Source organism: Raphanus sativus, chromosome 4 (assembly GCF_000801105.2).
Source record: "Raphanus sativus cultivar WK10039 chromosome 4, ASM80110v3, whole genome shotgun sequence".
Lineage (NCBI taxonomy): Eukaryota > Viridiplantae > Streptophyta > Magnoliopsida > Brassicales > Brassicaceae > Raphanus > Raphanus sativus.
The window spans coordinates 15,059,411-15,081,156 of record NC_079514.1 but is presented as its reverse complement, the minus strand read 5'-3'; the positions used below and the strand labels follow the sequence as shown (position 1 = coordinate 15,081,156).

General features: G+C 34.0%; 2 protein-coding genes across 2 annotated transcripts; both read right to left on the bottom strand.

The window, feature by feature from the left end:
• Positions 1-9,331: 9,331 nt before the first annotated feature.
• Positions 9,332-12,934, bottom strand: LOC108854776 (serine/threonine-protein kinase BRI1-like 2). The gene has a single exon (XM_018628428.2). It carries the CDS (start codon positions 12,869-12,871, stop codon positions 9,464-9,466), a length of 3,408 nt encoding a protein of 1,135 aa, XP_018483930.1. The 5' UTR covers positions 12,872-12,934; the 3' UTR covers positions 9,332-9,463.
• A 5,828-nt stretch (positions 12,935-18,762) lies between these two features.
• On the bottom strand, positions 18,763-21,322 carry LOC108855318 (transmembrane 9 superfamily member 3-like). The gene is made up of 7 exons (XM_018629109.2): positions 21,119-21,322; positions 20,986-21,026; positions 20,279-20,864; positions 20,066-20,203; positions 19,824-19,980; positions 19,260-19,744; positions 18,763-19,192 (listed from the first exon to the last, which is right to left on the bottom strand). The coding sequence occupies exons 1-7, from the start codon at positions 21,268-21,270 to the stop codon at positions 18,973-18,975; spliced, it is 1,779 nt and encodes a 592-aa protein (XP_018484611.1). The 5' UTR covers positions 21,271-21,322; the 3' UTR covers positions 18,763-18,972.
• Positions 21,323-21,746: the final 424 nt, after the last annotated feature.

Genomic DNA, 21,746 nt, shown 5'->3' with positions numbered 1-21,746 from the left:
ATATAAATATGTCTCAAATAGTATGGTAATCTTACAAAAATAGCTGCATTAGAAAATAAATAGTATACTATTTCGTTCGAAGAATATAGTATGGAATGCGAGTTCATCTTCTTCAGTTCTTCTTTTTTCAAACGTGCTGATACACTTTCATTTAGTTCATCTTCGTTATTCTTCACTACTATATAAAGATCATTTTTATCTCCTTTTCTTTCTTCGACACAGAAACGCTTCTACTGGTCCTCCATCGTAATTCTTCACCATTGAATCACTAAAACATAAACAAAACAGAGTAAAAAACAGAACAAAAACAGAAATAAATTATAAGAACAGAAACATAAACACAATATAAAAATAAAAACAGAAACAAGTACAGAAACAAAAATAAAAACAGAGTAAAAAGTGTGATGTCACCTCATTCTCTACGGTGCCATCTTCTCCTCCAAATTCAATTTTTAGTACGCCCTGAATATTTATTTTTTTCTGTGTTTGAGATAAACTGGTGTGTGTTTGTACGTATGAAGAAGAAACAAAGATGTGGTGAAAAGAGGAAGAAGAATAGAAAATGTGTATCAACAGTGGTCACACTTTATTATATTGTTTATTGATTATTTATTTTAATAAATAATTCTCAGCAGGTCATACAAGTCACAATTGAAGGATAATATGGCAATTATGTATATTATGCACAGTATATATCGATTTTTTAGGAATTTTAGATAGTGAACTAATTATCTTTTGTTTGAAGGTTGTAGAGCCTAATTTCCCAATGTTTAATCACTATGGGTAAAAAAGAACAGAAGCATAGGGTTCAATTTATTTTGTTAGATTTACAGAAAGTTTTTTTTTTGACAAAATTCGAGCTGGACATTTTGGTTTTTCGTTACGCTCAACTTCAAGCAATAAGTCACAGAGTCCACATTTTTTAGTCATCCAGAGTCCATATTTAAATTACATTTTTATATAAAACATCATGAAATATGTTTTACGTCAAATAGTAATATAAATTATGTGTATTTCGCTGGCCAAAATTGTAATGTAAACCAACGCGTGTTTGCCTAGTGGTAAAGAGTGTCTGCCCTGAGTTCGATCTGCGTTGGCCACGAGAGCATTCACATGGGCTTCTCTCGCCTTCCAGACCACTTCGCGTAACCAGAGATCCTTAAGTGGAGGTTTAAAATTCTGTAATGGCATGGGCTTAGGCCCGGTGGGCTATTCGATCACGCTTAGTGGTCGGATACTGGATTATCAAAAAAACAAAATTGTTATGTATTTATTTAACTATTACAAAAAGGAATCTGATGAGGTTTGTCTTTATTTCCTTAAATCATTTTAATATTACTACTATTTAGTCTCCCTCAATTATGTTAGATGGGACCCTCTCCTGCTATATCTGTGTGTTTGCACTGAAACCTGAAGCATTTTTGGTATTTTTCACCTTTGTTCTTATATTTGCTCTAGTAAATTGATTTTCTATTTTATTTTCTTATTTAATTCCAAATATATTTAAATCTTCAAAGATTCTTCCTCTTCCTTTATATGTGTAAGATAATGTTTGCCCATGTCGCAATTTGTTCTTTGTTATTTTCCCACTTAGCCATTTTCCATTGTTTCCTCTAGCAATTCAATATCATATTAACATAAACTTTTTTCAAACAAGACATGCAACATGCAGTATAGAAAATCATCTGCAGTCAAATCAAACCTATAAATTTATATGAATATTAAACTGATATGCTAGTTTTAGCCATCTATAATAACTATGGGTATTATATATTCTATGGTATTATTGTAGATGTAGTATTTGTTTGCTTTAATTTAAAAATTCAATTGTACTGACACTGATTTTAGCATACAAAGAATGAAGGAAGCAAGGCTTATATATATTATATTTAAGTTACAGTTTCCCTTATTGTTATTGTATGAAATATTATTTACGTTTAATACTAAGAACCATTTTTAACCTATCTCTATTTTTATCTTTATATTTTCCTTTAAAATAGAGAAATTCTATTATAAAGGTGAATTTGCTCCAATATAACTTCTATAATAAAATTTCTCTATTTATAGAAGAAAATATAGAGAATTGTTATTTTATTTCTAAATATAGAGGCAAAAAATAGTATTCTTCTATATTTTTCTCTAAAATAGAAGAATTCTATTATAAAAGCATACATTGGAGTAAATCCATTTTTATAAGGAAACATGCCGTAATAACAAAATTTGTTTCCCACACAAATGTGATAAGGCCGTAAGAAAGTGTGAGGCACACAGAAAAGGAAACATGCATTGTGGTAGTGTTAGCTATAAGAAACAAAATACAATATTGCCACATATAAAAACAAAAAAAAAGCATCAATATATTCTTTTGAGGATATTTTACCGAAATATAATTCTTTTCAGGATTTATTGTATTTATTTATCATTTATCAATTACAGTGAGGACCTTGAGGATGTTTTTTCCAGGGAAAGTCTATAAAAAGGATGATAGAATTTAATAATTAACAGTAAAAATGTAACATAAGACAAATATTTTTTGCTCTTAGAATGTGATTGGATGACAAATGAGCGTTAATAAATTGGAGTAACGAAATATTCAATGATGTTTTTGTCCAATCAGAATAAATGTTTATTCAGGTGACCGTGACACTAACACTAAAAAGGGAAAAAGTAGAATAAAAACAGAGTAATGCATTTCTCTAAATTAAGTGAGAGAAAAAATTAACTCTGGTTTTCATTTTAATCTTTTCATCCATTTTCAACTTCTTATTTCCGTACTTGTACTCTGGTTAATGCCAATCACACCCTTAATGTTACTAGGAGAGAGAAACTATCTGAGTTGTATATGTGCATATGGTTTGCAGAGACAAATATACTCCGGGCCTGCAACATCTCTTTACTCAGTTTTGTAGTTTACCAAAGTACCCTTTAAAATGAGATCCCACTCATTCATCATCCCTCCTTCGATATGTCTTGTCACACGCCATACATTCTCACAGCAGCAAGACACTGATGCTTCACCAAAAAGAAATTAGATATTTGTATGATTTGATCAACCTCCAGTAATGTACTTTTAATATCCATGCTAGATTCTGATACTTCGATAAAAGTTTGAGAGATTCTCAGTTATGTCTAGCCAATGCTCATTCTCATTACTGACATGACACCAAAGCTAAACTGAAAAAACCCACTTCAAGGCGATTTAGCAAGTTTAGTAGTCTGAGATTGTTTACTCGGGGACCATGATCTCAACCTTCTGAATCACTAGCTGAGAGAAATGCTCGAGAAATAATTCAAAATGATAACAAATTGTTGGGATAAAGATCTCACATTGGAAATATGAATGGGACATAAATAATATATAAGGGATTTGGGTCACACCACTAATTTCCAATTGGTTTTAAGTGGAAGCCCAAAAAAATTTATCATGGTATTAGAGCCGGCCCAATACTCTGACCCTTTAATCCGGCCCGGACAGTGGGCCGATCAACCCATTATCTGATGGCCCAAAGAATGCTCAGTTCTCCGAAATTGCTAGAGAATAAAAACATTGTCTCGGAGGGGTTTGATGGATTTGCGAGATTCATGGTTATACGCACCATTATCTCGAGGGAGGGTGTTGGGATAAAGATCCCCCATTGGAAATATGAATGGGACATAAATAATATATAAGAGACTTGAGTCACACACCACTAATTGCCAATTGGTTTTAAGTGGAAGCCCAAGAAATTTATCACAAATTAATTCTCCAAAAAAACGATAACATATGATATGGAAAATCCGGAGTCTGTTGAAGTTTTGTATAACAAAGTGAAAAAATCAGGAGTCTGTTGAAGTGACGCTTAAGGGAATTAAAAAAACTCAATACGGTAAATCTGGGTTCAAACTCCACCGGCCACACGGATATGGGCTATTGCTTTCTCCTCATTTGAATGCCAAGGAAAGGGTCTGTCCGTGGACTGTACCTCCATCTAGGGGTTAGATCTGTGTTTTTAATAGACCCGGATTTAACCATTTTTAATCAAAAAAAAACAAAGTGAATCTCTAATTGTGGTGGTCTTGTAACTGGGAAAAATGTATATTTCAAATTGGACTTTTTCTTTGGTCCTTTTTCTTCATGAATTTTGTAATACTGTGAGTTTCATTATGAATTATATCCAACTGGTTGATTATATAAACTTTTGAAATTGTGAATAAATATATATTGACCATATCCAACTGGTTGAGTATACGTTATCGTTTAAAATGACACTAGATTTTGACCCGCCCTTTAAAAGGTGGGTATATTTTTGTTTTAATATAATTTTCATATTTATGTTTTCTTTGTGATTATATTTGTGTTTTTCTTTGTAATCATATTTTGTGTATAAATCTTAATCAAAATATATTTTATTAAATAATAGCAATTTAAAAATTGATCCGGTATATTGCCGGTCGAACCCGCCAACTCGTGGATTTCAATTTTGTTTTGGTCAAAAAATATGACCCACACAACCCGCAAACAAATAATTTGTACCGGCACCTGCCCAATTTAACTTTACGGTTATCCGCGGGTTAAATGTTTTTAAAAATAATTATTTAATTTAATTATTATAAAAATATAACTAAATATTTATAATAAAAATTATATATTTTTAAAAAATTAAATTGTTTTTATTTTTAAATTACAGAATTTTTTTAAAAAGTGTTTACATTTTTCTATTTTTATTTTAAAATATTTTTTTGGATCGGCGGGTACACGCAATCCAAAATCTACCAACCCGCACTCACCCCATATAAAATACTCATAACCCGCATCCGTAAATCGAATTTTTCAAGTAGTTGAACCAAATTTATGATCCGCCCTTAAAAGATGGATATATTTTTTTTATGTTTTTTAAGAAATATAATTTTTATAAAATTAATCAATTATATCTCTGAATATTTAATTTTTCTCTAGAATATATTTAATTTTTTCTCACATCTCTGAACCTATAAATATAGCTGCAAAAATATACAAAATTTAAAATTGAGATTAGTATGATAAGGAGTTCCATATAGATAGCCTTTAAAATAAGATTTTAAGTTCCATGATAAAGAGTTCGATATAAAAAATATGAAATTCTTAAAAAAATAGGAATTGATCATTATGTAACTTCTTTGTTGTTGCAGTTATATCTCGGTATATAAATATTTATATATAGGTTGTTGCAGTTATATTTATAGGTTCCATGTATTTTTTAAATTGGCTCAACTATTATCAATTGCTCATACTGTTAAATTAATAGAATATATTTTTTTAATCGAATAAACTATTTAAAACCCGTTGAGCTAAATGCGTTTTATGAATATTTATTTCTATTAAAAGTTCATTTAAACCTTGTTAAATTCTATTTTAACATCATGTGCTTTGTTAATTGATAAATTTAATGTCTGTGTAAACTATTCAAAATGTAAATTAATTAATGTCTAGTTGACTAAATTCTATTTTTTAGGCTGAAATGTAAATTATGTTGTTGTAGTGTGATAAAGATTTTTGTAAAATATATCAAAGTTTATTACTCTCTCTGTTTCATTATAAGTGTCGTTTTAGACTTGTGCACACTGATTAAGAAAACATTTAATTTTGCATATTTTCAATATAAAAACATCATTACCGATACAATTCAACCAATAGAAAAATAGAATGGAGAATAAAGTTAATAAATTTTGCATTGAAACTCTAAAACGACACTTATTTTGCAACGAAAAAAATTCTCTAGAACGACACTTAATATGAAACGGAGGGAGTATAATTAAACTGTAATAGTCGGTAAAAATAATATTTATTTTCTTTCGTAATATTAGAGGTATAAATAGAAAGTGAAATTACTATTTATTTTGTATTTATTAACAAATATTAAATGTCTGTAATATAATAATTAAATTTTATACTTAGAGTTAAGTGGGTCCCACCAGTTACAAATATTAATAGTATTGATGCTTATCTCATTCTCCTTGATGTACGTTAATCAATCCAAAATTAAGTATTAGAGCACCGGTTACAAAAAAATATAATTGATATTTTGATTATTGTTAGGGAAAAAATGAAGTGTGTCCAGTCAGTTACAAATAAAATGTAACTCGTATGTTTCCTGTTTCCGGATGTAACTGCTGTAATTATAATTAATTTTAGATTCAGTTATACAAAAATAATTAATTGGACATAACTTTTATCAACTGGTTATACAAGAGAATTAATAGAATAGATCACTTAGCTATTATTTTCTTAAAATAAAATTTGTTCATTCATGAAAATCAAACCCGCATAAGAAAACTCACATTATAACATTTTAAAGATTCATTAGAAAAGCTAAATATTGTATTAAATTTTTGTATCGTTTGTGCCAATGAAAATACCGTAGACAAATTTATTTATTTATTTTCCACTGAAACCTACAATTTTGAGTTCAAATTTTGTTTTCTTCCATTGAAAACTTAATTTTAGATAGTTCGATAGAAAAATGTGCCGAAAGAGAATAAGTATTTTATTTAACAGAAACTATATGACACATTGAAATACTATTTATTTTTATCATAACTAAAATGTTCTTATCATAACTAAAATGTTCGGTTAGACACGTAATTTAAATTACTGTTGACTGAATTGTTTTGTTTGGATTTGAGTCACAGCCGAGACAAAAAAAAATCAAAATACATTTTTATTTAATACTATTAATATGATTAAAGTGCTTTGACCGAGTGGTTTAGGTATTTTAGTGACTAAAGTGTTATTGATTTATATATTTGATTTAGAAATCCATATAGTATTTACAAATCCAAATAAAATATACAGATTTTCAAATTTTCTCGGATTAGTATTTATAAATCCGAAGAATTTATCTTGGATTTGAGTCTTTGTATTTTTAACAAAGAAATCCATAAAAATCTATTATAAAGTCAAATCTATTAATAAATCTGTATTGAATAACACTTGATTTGAATTAGGATTTATAAATTAGTAAACCAATGACACATGATTTCAATACAGATTTTAAAATTAGAAAACCAGTAACACCAAATTTAGTTTGAATTTCCAAATCTATTAAAATACACTAACCAATAGACAGATTATTGGAGACAAGTCTTACAAGGGATCTTCAGCATGGCGTAAGGAATACCGTCAGGAATGGATCTCATAGGGCGGTTCAGGATGATGCAGTCAGACATGAATTCTTATAAGGCAGGTAGAATGGTCAGCTGTAATATCGTCTATGTAATGTTTTTCGTTGTTTCTAATAGCATAATAAACCCGACAAAAAAAAAAACTAAACATTCTTTTTGTGCCAGTTTGATTTCCATAAATGACAAAAAAAATTGTTAAAAAAGTTGCTAACGTTTGTTTTAGACGATGACACTGCATTAGAGCTCTGCAATAGAGTAGAATCAGCCCATTGACTACTGTCAATATACATTTAGAATATCTCTAAACGCCCTTTAAAACTTCAAATATAAGGTTTCGCACACTCCAAAAACAACTTTAAAACTTTATACTTAAAGTTTTTTAATTTCCAGTCTTTGTATTTATGTAGCTTTTAAATAAAGTATATAACTTTTTTTGTTTTATCAGTTTAGTCATTTTTAATACCAAAATGTTTAATTAATAATATAATAAATATTATACAAAGATAATATTACAGTAAAAAATACATAATAAAAGAAATTTGAAAATAGAATATTACTAAAATATTACACAAAATAAAATATTCCATAAAGTAAAATATTACATAAATAAACATCACAACAACATTAATATTCAGGTAAATCTGATTATGGACCTCCAATATCACCAAAATATGCAATGTTTAGTTATAATATAATATTTTTAATATTAATTTTGTTTCATAATAATTTTGTTTGATATTTCATAGCTATTTTAAAAGATGTATGCTTCTAGTTAATTTTTTTAAACATAAAGATTATTATGTAAAATATAAAAAATTTAAGGTTTATTATAAAGTTTTGCTTTTGGAGAAAAACATTTTCAGACTTTATTTTTGCGCTTTCGCCAAACCTTAAAATAAGGGGTTTTTTAGAGATGCTCTTGAGCACAACTCAAAAATACATATAGTATTTATGAATTTATATCCAGTTCATGATAAAAAATCTGCAATATTACAAAATTTGTAAAAGAATGCACAACAGAACAAGTTAAGTTTGAAATAGACATTTTTCCCTTTTGTAATTAGTGTAATTAAGTTTGTTTCTATTGTGTTTTGTTTCAGTTTTTTTTTCAGGAATAAGGTGGTGTTACAATATTATCTATCGTATTAGTCTCGAGCCCATGGTGATGTACAACGAGACTCCATTTCACACACTGAAGTTTTTTTACCAAACATTTTAATTTTTATTACCGACTTTAGCTTTTTGATGGACAATACAAAAGAAACTAGTAACGGAGAAATTAAAACCGGTAAGCTAACTATAATCAAAACTAAATGCAAGAATAACAGTAGAATGGAAGTGGCTACCCCGACTCCGAGGAGGAACAAACTACCCCTTTAGACTCCAAAAGCATTGAACCAACTACGGAAAAGACGTACCACTGATTTTGTCTTAGTTGTCACGAGCGCAGTAGAAAGGCCAATCCAAAACCATACGCGCACCAGGAGGAAGAACGGAACCGCCGCAACGATATATATAGGTCCAGAGAAATAGCTCAACTAAATGAGTAGCCGTTCTTTAACTACAGAGGAGAGTTTTTCTTTTGCCCGCCAATCACTTAATCTACTGCTGCTACAGAGAACCACCCGCCACGGTTGATGAACCAAATCAGAAGTTGAAGACCCAGCCACAACCGGTCACACTTAGAAGTTATAGAACAGTGAAACAATATATGACTAGCATTGACTTTGAAAGGAAGACGTTGTCAAGGGAGAAAAACAGTTACAAGATGTTTTTATTCTAATTCTGTAAATCATTCTTGTGATAAAACAAGCAATTTGTTTTTTTACTTTAATTTAGACATTGTTTAAGCACTGAAGAGTGAAGACTTGCAACTCAACTATCTTAATCAATCAAATTGACATGTTCGCTAATATTGGTGGCTAAATCCTCATGGGCCTGAAGTATAAAAATCATAATGGACCTGATGCTTCCATGGAGTTCCTTTGCTGTTCTCCATGAGTCCTTGACCCAAGTATATGTATGTTGATGCTGCTTTAGCCAAACCCAACTTGTATCTAGCAAATATCATTTTCACTAGACCTTTTTTTGGTAAAAATAGACTCATTTCATTAATAATAAAAAGAGGTCTAATACCCTAGATGTGTATAATGTATTTTAAAATAAAGTGAATCATAAAAACAAAGGTGGATACAGAATAATATATAATTTTTTTTTGTTAATCATTGATCCACACATACATTTTCATAAAATAAAATAAAGCAAAACAAATTCATCAAAGACCAAGAAGAAGAAGAAAAAACTGATCATCATGTTCATGTCTTTACGAGCTGTTACTGTGACTGTTATTTTCACTCCCACGAAGCTCTCTCAACAGAGCAACCACTTGTAACATATTAGGTCGTTTTGACGGAAAATCATCAACGCACCGTAAAGCTATCTCCAGATACCTCAACATCTCTTTCACAATCACTCCTCCATAACCTTCTTGAGGCTCCGAACCTTCTTTAGCACTCAGAAGGTCTTCATCAATCACATCCATATGCTTCCCTTCTCTCGCCTTCATCTTCGACCAACCGACCAAATTCGTATCACCGAACTCATCTTTATCCGTCGGTCTTTTCCCGCTCAAAATCTCAAGCATCACGACTCCTATTGAGTACACATCACCTTTAGAAGTACATCTAAAACTCTGATAATATTCTGGCGGAACATAACCTGGCGTGCCTGCCAAGGTACTCACACTCAAATGCGTATCTAACGCGCTGATCAGCCTCGCCATTCCAAAATCGGAAACCCTAGCTTCCATCTCGTGGTCGAGTAGCACGTTGCTTGATTTCATATCACGGTGGATTATATGAGGTATACAATTATGATGCAAAAAGCATAGCCCCTTGGCTGCTCCTTTCGCAATCTTTTTCCTCTCTTCCCAGCTCAAGATCCTTCGCTTTTCGCCCGTTCTTGGCCCATGAAGCACCTCCTCGAGGCTACCGTATTGCATAAACTCGTACACGAGCAGTCTCTCTTCACCGATCTTACAGTATCCCAAGAGCGGTACGAGGTTTCGGTGTTTGATCTTTCCTAGGGTTTCCATTTCAGCCATAAACTCCCTATCTCCTTGACAACTTAACCTAATCAGTTTCTTGATTGCCACGGAAGTACCATCTTTAAGCGTGGCCTTGAAAACCTCACCAAACCCGCCGTGCCCGATCATACTCGCGGCAGAGAATCCGTTTGTCGCCTCGATAAGCTGCGAAAACTTGAGCTTCCTTAACTGTCTTTGAAACGTAGCAACGTTAATACTCAACGGCTCTTTCTCCTTCTCGATCTTCCAAGTTGTGGCTGAGTTAACCGCTTGCAAACTGTGAAGCATCTTCGCATCGTCGGCGTCTCGCTTCCTCGCACGAACCGCGATCGCCCAAACGATCAGAATACAAACCGAAGCAGCGGATATCAACACTCCGAGAATAATGCTATTAGCCCAAGAAGCCGCCGTTGTTCCGTGCTTGGCACGTTTCTCTTCTTCCGGTCCTGCGGGTAGCTGATTGTTCCCGTTTTTACATTCCGGTAAAGGAACACCGCAAAGTCCAGGATTATTCGCGTATTGGCTCGCCGGAAGCGTGCTAAGCTGACCTCTCTGTGGGATCGGACCGGTTAACTCGTTGTTAGACAAATCAATCTGAACCAAGAAAGACAAGTTGGAGAAAGATTCAGGGATTTGACCCTGTAACCTATTAACCGATGCATCGAACACGCCGAGGTTCTTGAGCTGACCGATGGTGAAAGGAATCTCGCCGGAGAGTTGGTTATGAGAAAGCTCAAGGACTTGAAGAGCGATCATCTCTCCGATCTCATCAGGTATCTTGCCACGTAGCTGGTTATAAGAGAGATCAAGATACTCAATGGTTTGGTATCTTGTGAAGAGACTCAAGATCGGACCAGAGTACATTCTCGTGAAGTCACAGCTTTTAAGAGACGGGATCTGAAGAAGCCTCTCTGGTCTGATCCCTGAGAACTCAACCAAACCTCCAACACCTTTACATGAGTTCCCAACGTTTCTAACAAAAGCCATCGTGTTACCGGAGAGTAAACCGGACAGAGCTTTTGAACCGGGTTGACGACCTAACCGGGGAGGGATTTCTCCGGTTAAGTGGTTTGTGTTGAGATCGAGCCAGACGAGTGTCGTGCACTTCCCTAGCTCCGAAGGGATCTGTCCGGTGAAGTTGTTGTTTCCGAGCTGAAGAACAGCTAACCGGGAAAGGACCCCGAAGTCTCGAGGGACCTCTCCGGTTAACCGGTTGCTCGTGAAGGAGACCCATTCCACGTTGCTGCAGTTGAAGAACTCCGGTGGGATCTCTCCGGTGAGCTGGTTGTTGTTGAGGATAAGATCTTTGAGGTTCTGTAATTTTCCGATCTCCGGAGGGATTGTTCCGGCGAGGTTGTTGTACCACGCGATGAACTGCTCGAGTTTCCGGAGGTCGCCGAGCTCCGGTGGGATCGTTCCGTTGAGATAGTTGAGACTGAGATCGATCGTCCGAAGCTCCGAGCACTGAGATATCGCCGGAGGAATCTCTCCGGTGACGAGATTATCCGGGATTCTCAGCTCCTCCAACGAACCTGCTCCGGGGCATAAGTCCGGCGGAATCACGCCGGAGAATCGGTTCGAGCTGAAGTCGACGATTCTGAGGCTCTTGCAAGAAGAGAGCGTTGTCGGAAACTCGCCGGAGATGAAGTTGTTGCTGAGAAGCAGGATTTGGAGAGATCCGAAACTACGGAGGATCTTGTCGGGGAACGGACCGGAGATGTTGTTGTTGGAGAGGTCAAGAGTCTGAAGCAAGGAACACGCGGACAAGGAGTCAGGGATCACGCCGGTGACGTTGTTGTAAGAGATCCGGAGGTTTTGTAAGGACGCGCAAGCGTCTCCGATCTCCGGGGGGATCCAGCCGGTGAGTCGGTTATGGGAAAGATCCAAACTTTGTAAGGCTTTTAGGTCGCCGAGGGACTTTGGAATCTGCCCGTCGAAGTTGTTGTGAGAAAGGTTCAAGCTTTTGAGGTTGGTGCAGTTGGTGAGAGAGGCAGGGACGTAGCCGGAGATACTGTTCCCGGAGAGGTCGAGAGAGGACAAGGAGGCGGAGATAGGGATTGTTAAACCGGAGATTGAACCGGTTATGTTGTTGTAAGAAAGATCAAGGGTTTGGAGTTTCTTGCTTCCCAAGAAAAGATCTTCAGGTAACTTTCCGGTGAAGTTGTTGTAAGAGAGGGTGATTGAGATGAGGTTTGAGTATTTGGAGAAGAAGTTTTCGGGGAGGGTTCCGATTAAACCGGAGGAGGAGAGTTCGAGGTTGGTTAAGGTCAAGGGAAGGAGAAGAAGAGAGGTTGAGTTCAGAACGAAGAAGTTCTCGGAGAGTTTAAGAACAGAGAGAGCATCGAGAGAGGTGAAGGCGTTGAAAGAGACGGTTCCGGAGAGACCACTGCCGGAGAGGTTAATCTCGGAGACTCTTCCGGCGAGACAAGTGACACCGGAGAATTGACAAGGGGATTTTCTAGGAGTCCAAGTTGAGAGAATGCTGTTTGGATCGTCTTGGATCATTGCTTTGAAAGAGAGGAGTGATAGTGCATCTGTTTTGATAGAAGGTTGGTCGGAGGAAGAAGATAGAGAAACGTGGGTAAGGAGGACGATGAAGGAGACTTGGATTTGGAGGATCCAAACCCGTTTTGGTGGATTCGTCATTGGAGTTTGAATGGAGAAGGAGAAGTGAGTGAAGAATGTTATAGATATAAAGACTACTTTATCGAATAACATTTTAAAAATTTATCAGTGTTAAAGCAGAGGAAGAGGTAGAAAAAGGGCTTTTCAAAGAAAAGAAAAAGCTGCTTTTTAATTTTAAAATTTGATTTTAATTGATGCTTATAATTTTTATATCAATTCTGAGAGAGACTTAACCTCGTTACCGAATAACGTTTTTTTACATGTGACTTTTCTCAGAAAATTGGCATATATTGACTTAAAAATAAAACATTAGAAGATAAAATGCATGCATGTGTAATGTGTTAGGTTTTGGAACGGTAACTTTTTTTGGCTTAACAGTGCTTTATTTTAGTTGTTTTAGCATTAGATTCTAGAGCTACGTGAATTTAAAATCAAAATTGATCTTTTATAAACACTACGAAAACTAGAGGCTCGTGCTTTGTATTAAGGGTCCGCACTAGCCAAAAATAAAATGAAAATATGAACCACTACTGAATATCAAAATAAAAAATGCAATAATATATTCAATTCAATTTATATCTGGATATTGTACGACACTTTATAATTTGGGAAGAACTATTGCAACTCAAAACTTGGATACTGATAAGGTAACACACTATTAAAACGATTATATTAGAAACTATAGTCTATAATCAGTTAAGTTTCGTAATTTTGAATAGTTTTTCTTGGGTTAATCCCCTACGATAAATTTGTACCAACCAATAAAATTTAGTTATTTCAGATTTAAAATATTAAAAAAAAATTTACAAGTTACATTATATTTTAAAATAAATAGAAAATAGTAGTAATTACAAAAAAAAAATATTTTTTATATTGTTAACATTGTGATCAAAACACTAAACTTTAAACTCTAAATCTTAAATCATAAACCTTTGGATAAGTCATAACCTTAAATCATAAACATTAAATTTTAAAAACACTAAACCTTAAATTTTAAACTCTTTAACTCTAGGGTTCAGGGTTTATCCAAGGGTTTAGGTTTTAGTGTTTGGGAATTAGGGTTAAAGATTTAGGGTTTAGTATTTTTAAAATTTAATATTTATAATTTAGAGTTTAAGATTTACCTAAAGGTTTAGGTTTTACCCAAGTGTTTAGGGTTTAGTATTTAGTACTTTAGTGATGGTGTTAAAAATTATTAATTTATTTTGTAGTTACTACTGTTTTTATTTATTTTTAAAATATAATAAAACTTCAAAATATTTTTTTTAATTTGTTTCCCTTTTTAAAAAAATCCGAATCTGAAATAACTAAATTATATTGGTTGGTGAATCTGGGGGTGAACACAAAAAACTTAATTTTGAATGGTTGCAAATAGGCATGCAAGTTCGGCTTATTCGGTTCGGTTAGTTCGGGTCGGTCAAAATTTTGTCGAAGTGAATCAAGCAAAATTTATTTTGATTCAGTTTCTGGTTAGTTAGGTTTCAAAATTTTCAACCGAAATTTTTGGTTTAAATTGAATAACTTTCCAAAAATTTAGTTAATTTTGGTTATTTCCGTTAGAATTTTAGTTAATTTGGCTAAGCCAGTTCAGAATTAAGTTTAAGATTGGTACTATTTAGTATAAGATTTTTTTTAGAAAATCGAACTAACCGATTAGTGAACCTGATCGAATGCTAAAAGAATCAAACCAAAAAAACAATTTTTTTGGTTTGGTTCGGCTAATAGCCGCATGCCTAGTTGCAAACCAAAGGCTAGAGATCTATTTCATACGGAGAAGTGTATGGTCAAAATAAATGGGACCAACATAATCATCATATGCATCGCATATGTAATGTGTTTTTTTCCTTTGTAAGATTTGTAATTGTTTGATCCAGGGTTCCCTGTCGAGGCAGAGGCGTGGGGGAATGAACAGAGAGATGTGACTTTTACAAATTACAATAACAAACTTTTGGTGTAACCATTATGCTGCTCACTTATTTTTACATTTTATATGCTTTCTATTAGTTTAGTATCATATTATATGCCATAAATGTAGCCTTTATATAATGTTCCAAGTCACACACTCCATCTTTTTCATCATTACATTGCCATCTCCCACCAAGATTATCTGTGGAGTTTTACAAACTAAGCATAACATCAGGTTGAATATTTGATATCCACCTATGAAAAGATAATTTAGTAGATAACTAATGGTCACAAGAAATATTTATAGTTTCTTCAAATGAACGTATTATGTTCATAGGTATAATTCAATTACATCTAGTAGATTTTTGTAATAATATATATAGTATTGTTTTTGAATTACTGATTGTGGATCGTGGTAGTTATTCTAGAATATTATAAATATTCTTATATGAAAATAATATACACGTTATTTACTACACTGATATATTGATATGACTGTGTTGTTCTGATATATATATTTTTGATATATATGTACTACATTACTCAATTCTCCAAGAAAAATAAAAGTTTTAGGAAAAAAGTTCCAAGAAGATCAAATGTTATATCACTGGTAAATAATTATATTTCTAAATACTTTAGTTGGCTATTAATCTAGCTACCATTCCGTTGCACAAGTGAGATTTCTCTAAGATCACTAATTTTCTAGCAAGGAATAATTGTCTTTTTTCTTTGTAACTGAGTGAGGAATAATTGGTCTTAGAACTTTTACCATTACAATAAATATAGTGCAAATCTTATCACCATTATATGGTGTGATTTATGAATTATAATATTTCACACTATTGATGACTATGGAGTATATATTATTGATTCTATTTATTTTTAATAAATAAATAAATAAAAAGGACCGAATAGTGGAGAGTAATCGTGTAAAAGGCCCACAAAAGGAACAACATCAATTAGCTCGTGGTTTAGTGCCATGAGAGGTTATGATTCCTTTGCCCCCAATATTGTTTAAATACTTCTTTACTCAATTTCTCTTTTCAGTTTTCACTAGCGCTAATGCTTATATAATATATATGTTTTTATATGAATTTGTGTTCAATGCTTTCTCTTGAGCCTTTGTGTATTTGACCGCTCTAGCTAACAAACTATGTAGATATATATGTTTTGATATAGTATGAGACTTTTTGGGATTTGGATTTCTCTATTATAGAGGGTTACTTGTCCTCATAAGATGAACATGATTTTAACAAAACGAAGAAAAGAAATGAACATGAACTGCATGTCCATGTATGTATCGAATTTTCAATATTCATAACTAATTGTACATTTACCTCCTACCTCCCCTCAAAAAAAAATTGTTTGTACATGTATGTAAATGCAAAGAAGACATCATCTATATGCATTATAAATAATAATTTATACGCACACGACCAAAAGTACTAATTTCTCTTTACAAATATCATGTATTGACCATATCTTAAGAGACGCATTTACACGTCGAGCTATTACAAATAATTGAACGAGATGCTAGTATCCTACATTGTTCTTTTGAATATATTAAAATCTAAAATCATCCTATTGTCTTGGTGGTGCAATTTGCATCATTAGCGTATAATATAATCTTAAACTCTCGTTGCGTTTTAAGAGTAAAATCGTCAACCAGAGTGGCTTGCTTAAGACTTAACTATAAAGACTCTTTTAAGCTTTAAACTCGTAACAAATTTCCATATTTAATTTATTAAACCGATGAAGCACTCTATAAAATACTAAATTATATAAATCATATACAAACTGTTTAATTACTAACTTGACGGCTCCTGTCACTAGCCTGATCTTTAGTGTCTTTGTATATAAATAGATGTATATATAGCTTATGAAAATACCGTATATTAGATCTCTGGGCTAGTGGTTTTCAGCTAACCTCACTAAATAGGCATGTAAGGTCAAATTGCCTAATGTATGATGGAAATATCTAATAATAAGAAGTATGTTGTATATTGCAATGAAATAAAAAATTCTAAATGAATGACAATGGACTCCATTTCGCTTATACTTGTAATTTTGTTTTCAGTTTCTTCTTAATTTTCAGTTGCCTTAATATAACTTACGCGTTATGACCATTTTAAGCTCAAACTAATCTGCGAATGAAATTTCAAGAATTTTGCACTAATAAAAAAAACAAATTAAACAGCTCATTTTTACTCGCAATTAATTTAATATGTTTAGTGGGGGAACTATTTTTAAATGGCTAAAAGTCAATGGTCAACCAAGCATGACTTCGAGTTCAAATGATTAAAAACTATTTGAAGAATCAATGGTGTTTTAAATCATAGATTGATAATAATTGGATAATATCTTTGAGAATGGATATACAATAATTATATGAGTGATGTGCACTATGTCACCAGTCAAAGGAAATGCAGTATATCATGTAGATAAGGGTTCAAATCTAATTACCCGAACAAATTCGATGCAATCAAAGAACAAAATATATCATACATAATAAGAAAAATATAAATGCAAGTATGCAACAAGCGTGATTTTTAAGCCTTTGATAAAAAAATAAACCGAGAGAGATATGTATTGTATATCAATGCATGTGATGTGATGCGAAGAAATTTTGGGTTTGAGATCATTTTATATTGCAGTACTACGAAATTTACCGCCTAATCATAAAAAAATATAAAATTTTGAAATCAAAATCGGAAATTTCAAGTTTTCTATACCGTTATATTTTATTGTTTTTATTATTCATGTATCATTTACTAGTTTAGGTACGAATATGATATTTAGGTTTTTTACGAAAATAGATCTAGTACATTTTGTTCGGATAATCAGTTATCCATTTTGATTTGATCCGTTACTAGCAGTCGGCATAGACGGCTTTATCTCAATCCGAAATACCTATCCAAAATTGGACCGAAAAAATAAAAACCAGATCCAAACCACTATATAAACCTATATTAAATTATTTTTTGGGTTCATATTTAGAAGAGAGTCTCTGATATTAGCAATAGCCATGCCGAAACTATGATTCAAGAATTTTTCTAGAGAGAAGTTAAAGCGTTTAGCTTTTACAGAAAGGGTAGTTCTACTTTATGCAAAGCAAATTTTATAACTCGATTTTACCAACAAAAAAAAAAAATTATAACTCGACAACTTAAATCTATGCATGCAATTAAATATTAAACGTTTCTATTTTTATTATATACATAATTTTGTAAAACTTTTTACTTAATCACGTCTCGCTCGAGAGGGACCAAAGATGTCGTGAATGGCACGCGTTTCCTTTTTTGCTGTTTCTTACTGTGTTCAAATGATTGGTGAGTACTCTGTTTCTGTTTCCTGTTAAATCCTTGTCAATTACATTCAGCTTTTTAAACTTTTTTTTACCAAACAGTCAACACACACTCTGTCTCTCTTTTTGCCAACGTGGCGTAGATTTTTACCACGGCATGCAATGAAAGCCACTATTTATCAAGCCTTTTTTTTTTTTTTGCTAAAAACCATTATTTTTTTTTGTGTGCCATTCTTATTTTGAATATGAAGTTTTTTTTATCAACGAATATGAAAAGTTTATATATGGTATTATCTGTTTCTTCGAGATCCAAAAGAAATAGATGTTGATATTATCATCTCAATTTATAGATTTGAAAAAGTATGGAGAACCATGTTTTGTGTGTTGTGTGACTTGTGTCTATGTTCGAGAATGCGAACTTAACCAAGTGTGAAAAGCACTTTAGGCTTTAGCCCGTCAAAGCAATATCATGATCAATACCATAGATCCCAAAGATAAAAGTGGTTTTAAAATAAAATAAATTATGGAAATGAAGTGGAGAAATGATGATTTAGATCATCCCTATGAAACAAGCACGCCTGTCTTTTGTTTAGTCTTCTAATCACAACGCCAGATTATTTGTTCAATAGTCTTAAAAGCTCAATAACATTTGGCCCAAGTTAACAAGTAAAACCGGAAACGGAGAAATTAGGCCCATTAGACGGGGTTCAAAGGCCATTTATTTAGAAGTAGAAAAATACAATCACATTAATCTTTTTAAATAAAAAACGAAGACACTATAGTATAGCATATCAAAGAGAGACTCGCCTAAACAACACACGAGCTTTCATAGGAACATTACCTACACAACGGATCTTGTTCGTTCTACCAAAAATCGCAAGTGAGAGGGGAGTGCAGTTTGGCAGCAACATGTTTACTCGCATTTAATCGACCTGTAAATGTGGCGGACGAAGAGGAGAGCTGCACGGAAGCCAACTGTTCCGAGCATGAGGAAGAAACCGTAACAAATACAAGCCATGTAACCGAAGAAGAAAGAGGTTTGCATGAAACCAGACATGTCTGATCTCGCGTAGTAATAGTATAAGCAGTAGGCGTAGATGAACAAACCAGTCGATCCACCGCATAGGAATGATCTGCAAACAAAATATATTCAAAATCTCTGCAAGGATAGATGTAATACAAATGCAACGTGATCTTTACCTCCACCACCATTCGTGATCTTCAGCTGCAAGCTGGAAGTAAGTAAGGGCAACGGTTATAAACGCGGTGACGATCAAGAGGATGATGAAGACGATGAAGAGGATGCTGTAAATGGTGTAGATCCTGTGACCCCAAACACTGGCAAAGATGTAATATAGCTCGATGTAGATGGCACTGAAAGGAAGAAAACCAGCCATGGCCATCTGAGGTATAGCACTCCTGTACCACGGGAGTGGCGGGATCTCACGTGGATACTTAGTGGTGCGGACAGGAGCTTGGAACTCCGCTTTGCTGTTTTTACCGGCGATGCCACCCAATACAAGCAAAGGAGAAGTCACTAACGTCCATATAAGGACGATCACAACAATGGTTCCAAAGGGGAGAGCTGCGGTTGCGCTGTAGGCGATTGCGACGGTGTTTAGGAAGCAGAAAGTGAGGAAGAGCGGGCCACAGAAGAGACCTCCAGTGAGTAATAAGTTTCTCACCTGAGAGAAAACAAGTGTGAGAAGCTTTATTTATTGCTTTCTGTTTTTTAAAAAAAGGGTTTGGTGTTTTATTACTTACCCAGTTCTTTCCTTCGAGTTGACAGTAGAAAGAGGAGGCGGTGTATCCGGCGATCCCGGAGGTAAGAGCATAGATAACGACTAAAGCTGTGAAGAGTGCTCCTCGGTTGTATGGATAGAACACTCCAACAAGTGAAAGCATGAAGATGAATATGGTCCTGATGACGACATGAGTGAGAAACAACAGTTAATGATTGGCAATAAAGAAATAAAAGATGGAAATAAAAAAAGAGAGAGATTTACAGAGTGAATAGTTGAGTGCCGCTGCCGAGTGATGCAGCAAAGAGAGATTTGTTCTTTGGGAACCGGAACACATCGCCGTGAATGTACTTCCATCCAGTTTCCTCTTGATCATCAGCAGCTTCCTCATCTTGAGCATACCTTTAAGGATGGGACAAAAGAGTATATAATCAGAGAAACACTCAATCACATGAAAAGAGTATTTCAAAAGCTTACTTCATGAAATCATTCTTGAGGACACGCATCAAGATCGTGGCAAGGAAACCAGTCAAAAGCAGGACAGTAACACAAGAGTTGATAATGGAGAACCAGTGAATCTCCAAGTGATGAGGAAGAGAAGAAGACATGGCGTACTTATCCATCCTCTTCTCGAAAGGAGTCTCCGTCTCCTTCCACTTGACAGTATACGTAAACTCGGCATCAACTTCCTTGTCCTCGGTTAGATCCACAAGCGAATGAGGATCCATCCTAGCATTGATCTCAATCACTCTGTCCCCGTTGTACAGAATCTCAAACTGGATGTGCTTGTAAAGGAAGTACTTGAACTCGGTGGGATCAGATTTGCCCTCTTTCTCGACCTTCCCAATGAAACCCCAGATAGGGAGATCATCGTAGTACATCTGAAAGTAATAGTCTTTCTCAACAGCTCTTCGGAACTGTTCCACCTCTTCTCTGCTAAGCTTCTTTTTGCAGTATGTCTCAGAGTCTTTCTCGTCTCTGAAGTTGAGCTTATAAGGAGCACTCACGAGCCTGTCACCATTCAAAACCTCACCAAGAGCTTCCTTCTTATCTTTCACTCCCTCTGCAAAAAGAAACAACAAATCAAACAACAAATCTGAGAAAATAAAATCACGCATAACAGATTCAATTGCAATTTAATCAAATAGCGTAGTGAGAGAGAATCAAGAGCGTAGGGATCGAACCTGGAACACAGAAGGGAAGATCGAAGTACCGATACGTCTCACTGCAATCAATCATTCATCATCAAGCATTAATTGATAACGATCAATGTCACTATCTCTCAGATCTAAAGCTAATAAGTAGAAATGTTGTTACCTGGGATTGTGAAACGGACCGACCTTGTTGGCGTAGAGTGGAACGGAGTCTCCTTCTTTGTAACGGTGGTCAGAGGCATCGGATCTGACGATTCCGGCGGCGGAGAACAGGAGAGCTCCGAGGAGGAGGAGCAGAGTCGTCGGTGTAACCATGGTGTGTTCTGTGACTGTGAGGTGAAGCGAATCGTGAGATCTGAGTTTGCTTTTATATTTTGGGGAAACGTAAATGGGAAAAAAGAGCGACCGATTTTTATTTAGAGAAATTTTTGTAACTTTTTTACCGAATTAAGTCTACAATATAAGTTTCCATTGTAGGTAAAAAAAAGGGCTTATTGGTGAGATAGCCATCATATTTCAGTGTGTAACTAAGTCAATAGTAATGATTTTGACATAATTTAGTGTTAGGCTTTTTGTACTCATTCTATCCGGTTATGTCCTCTCGTTTAACAGGTTATCAGTTACAGTTTATAAATTAAGCGACACATATATATACAACGAATTTTCCATTCCATATCATCTAAGTAGTATATGATTATAACTCTAAATATTAAATGTTAAACATAACCCAACCCAAATCTCTAGATATTAAACCTTATTCCAATCTCATCCAACCCTTATAAATACTAAAC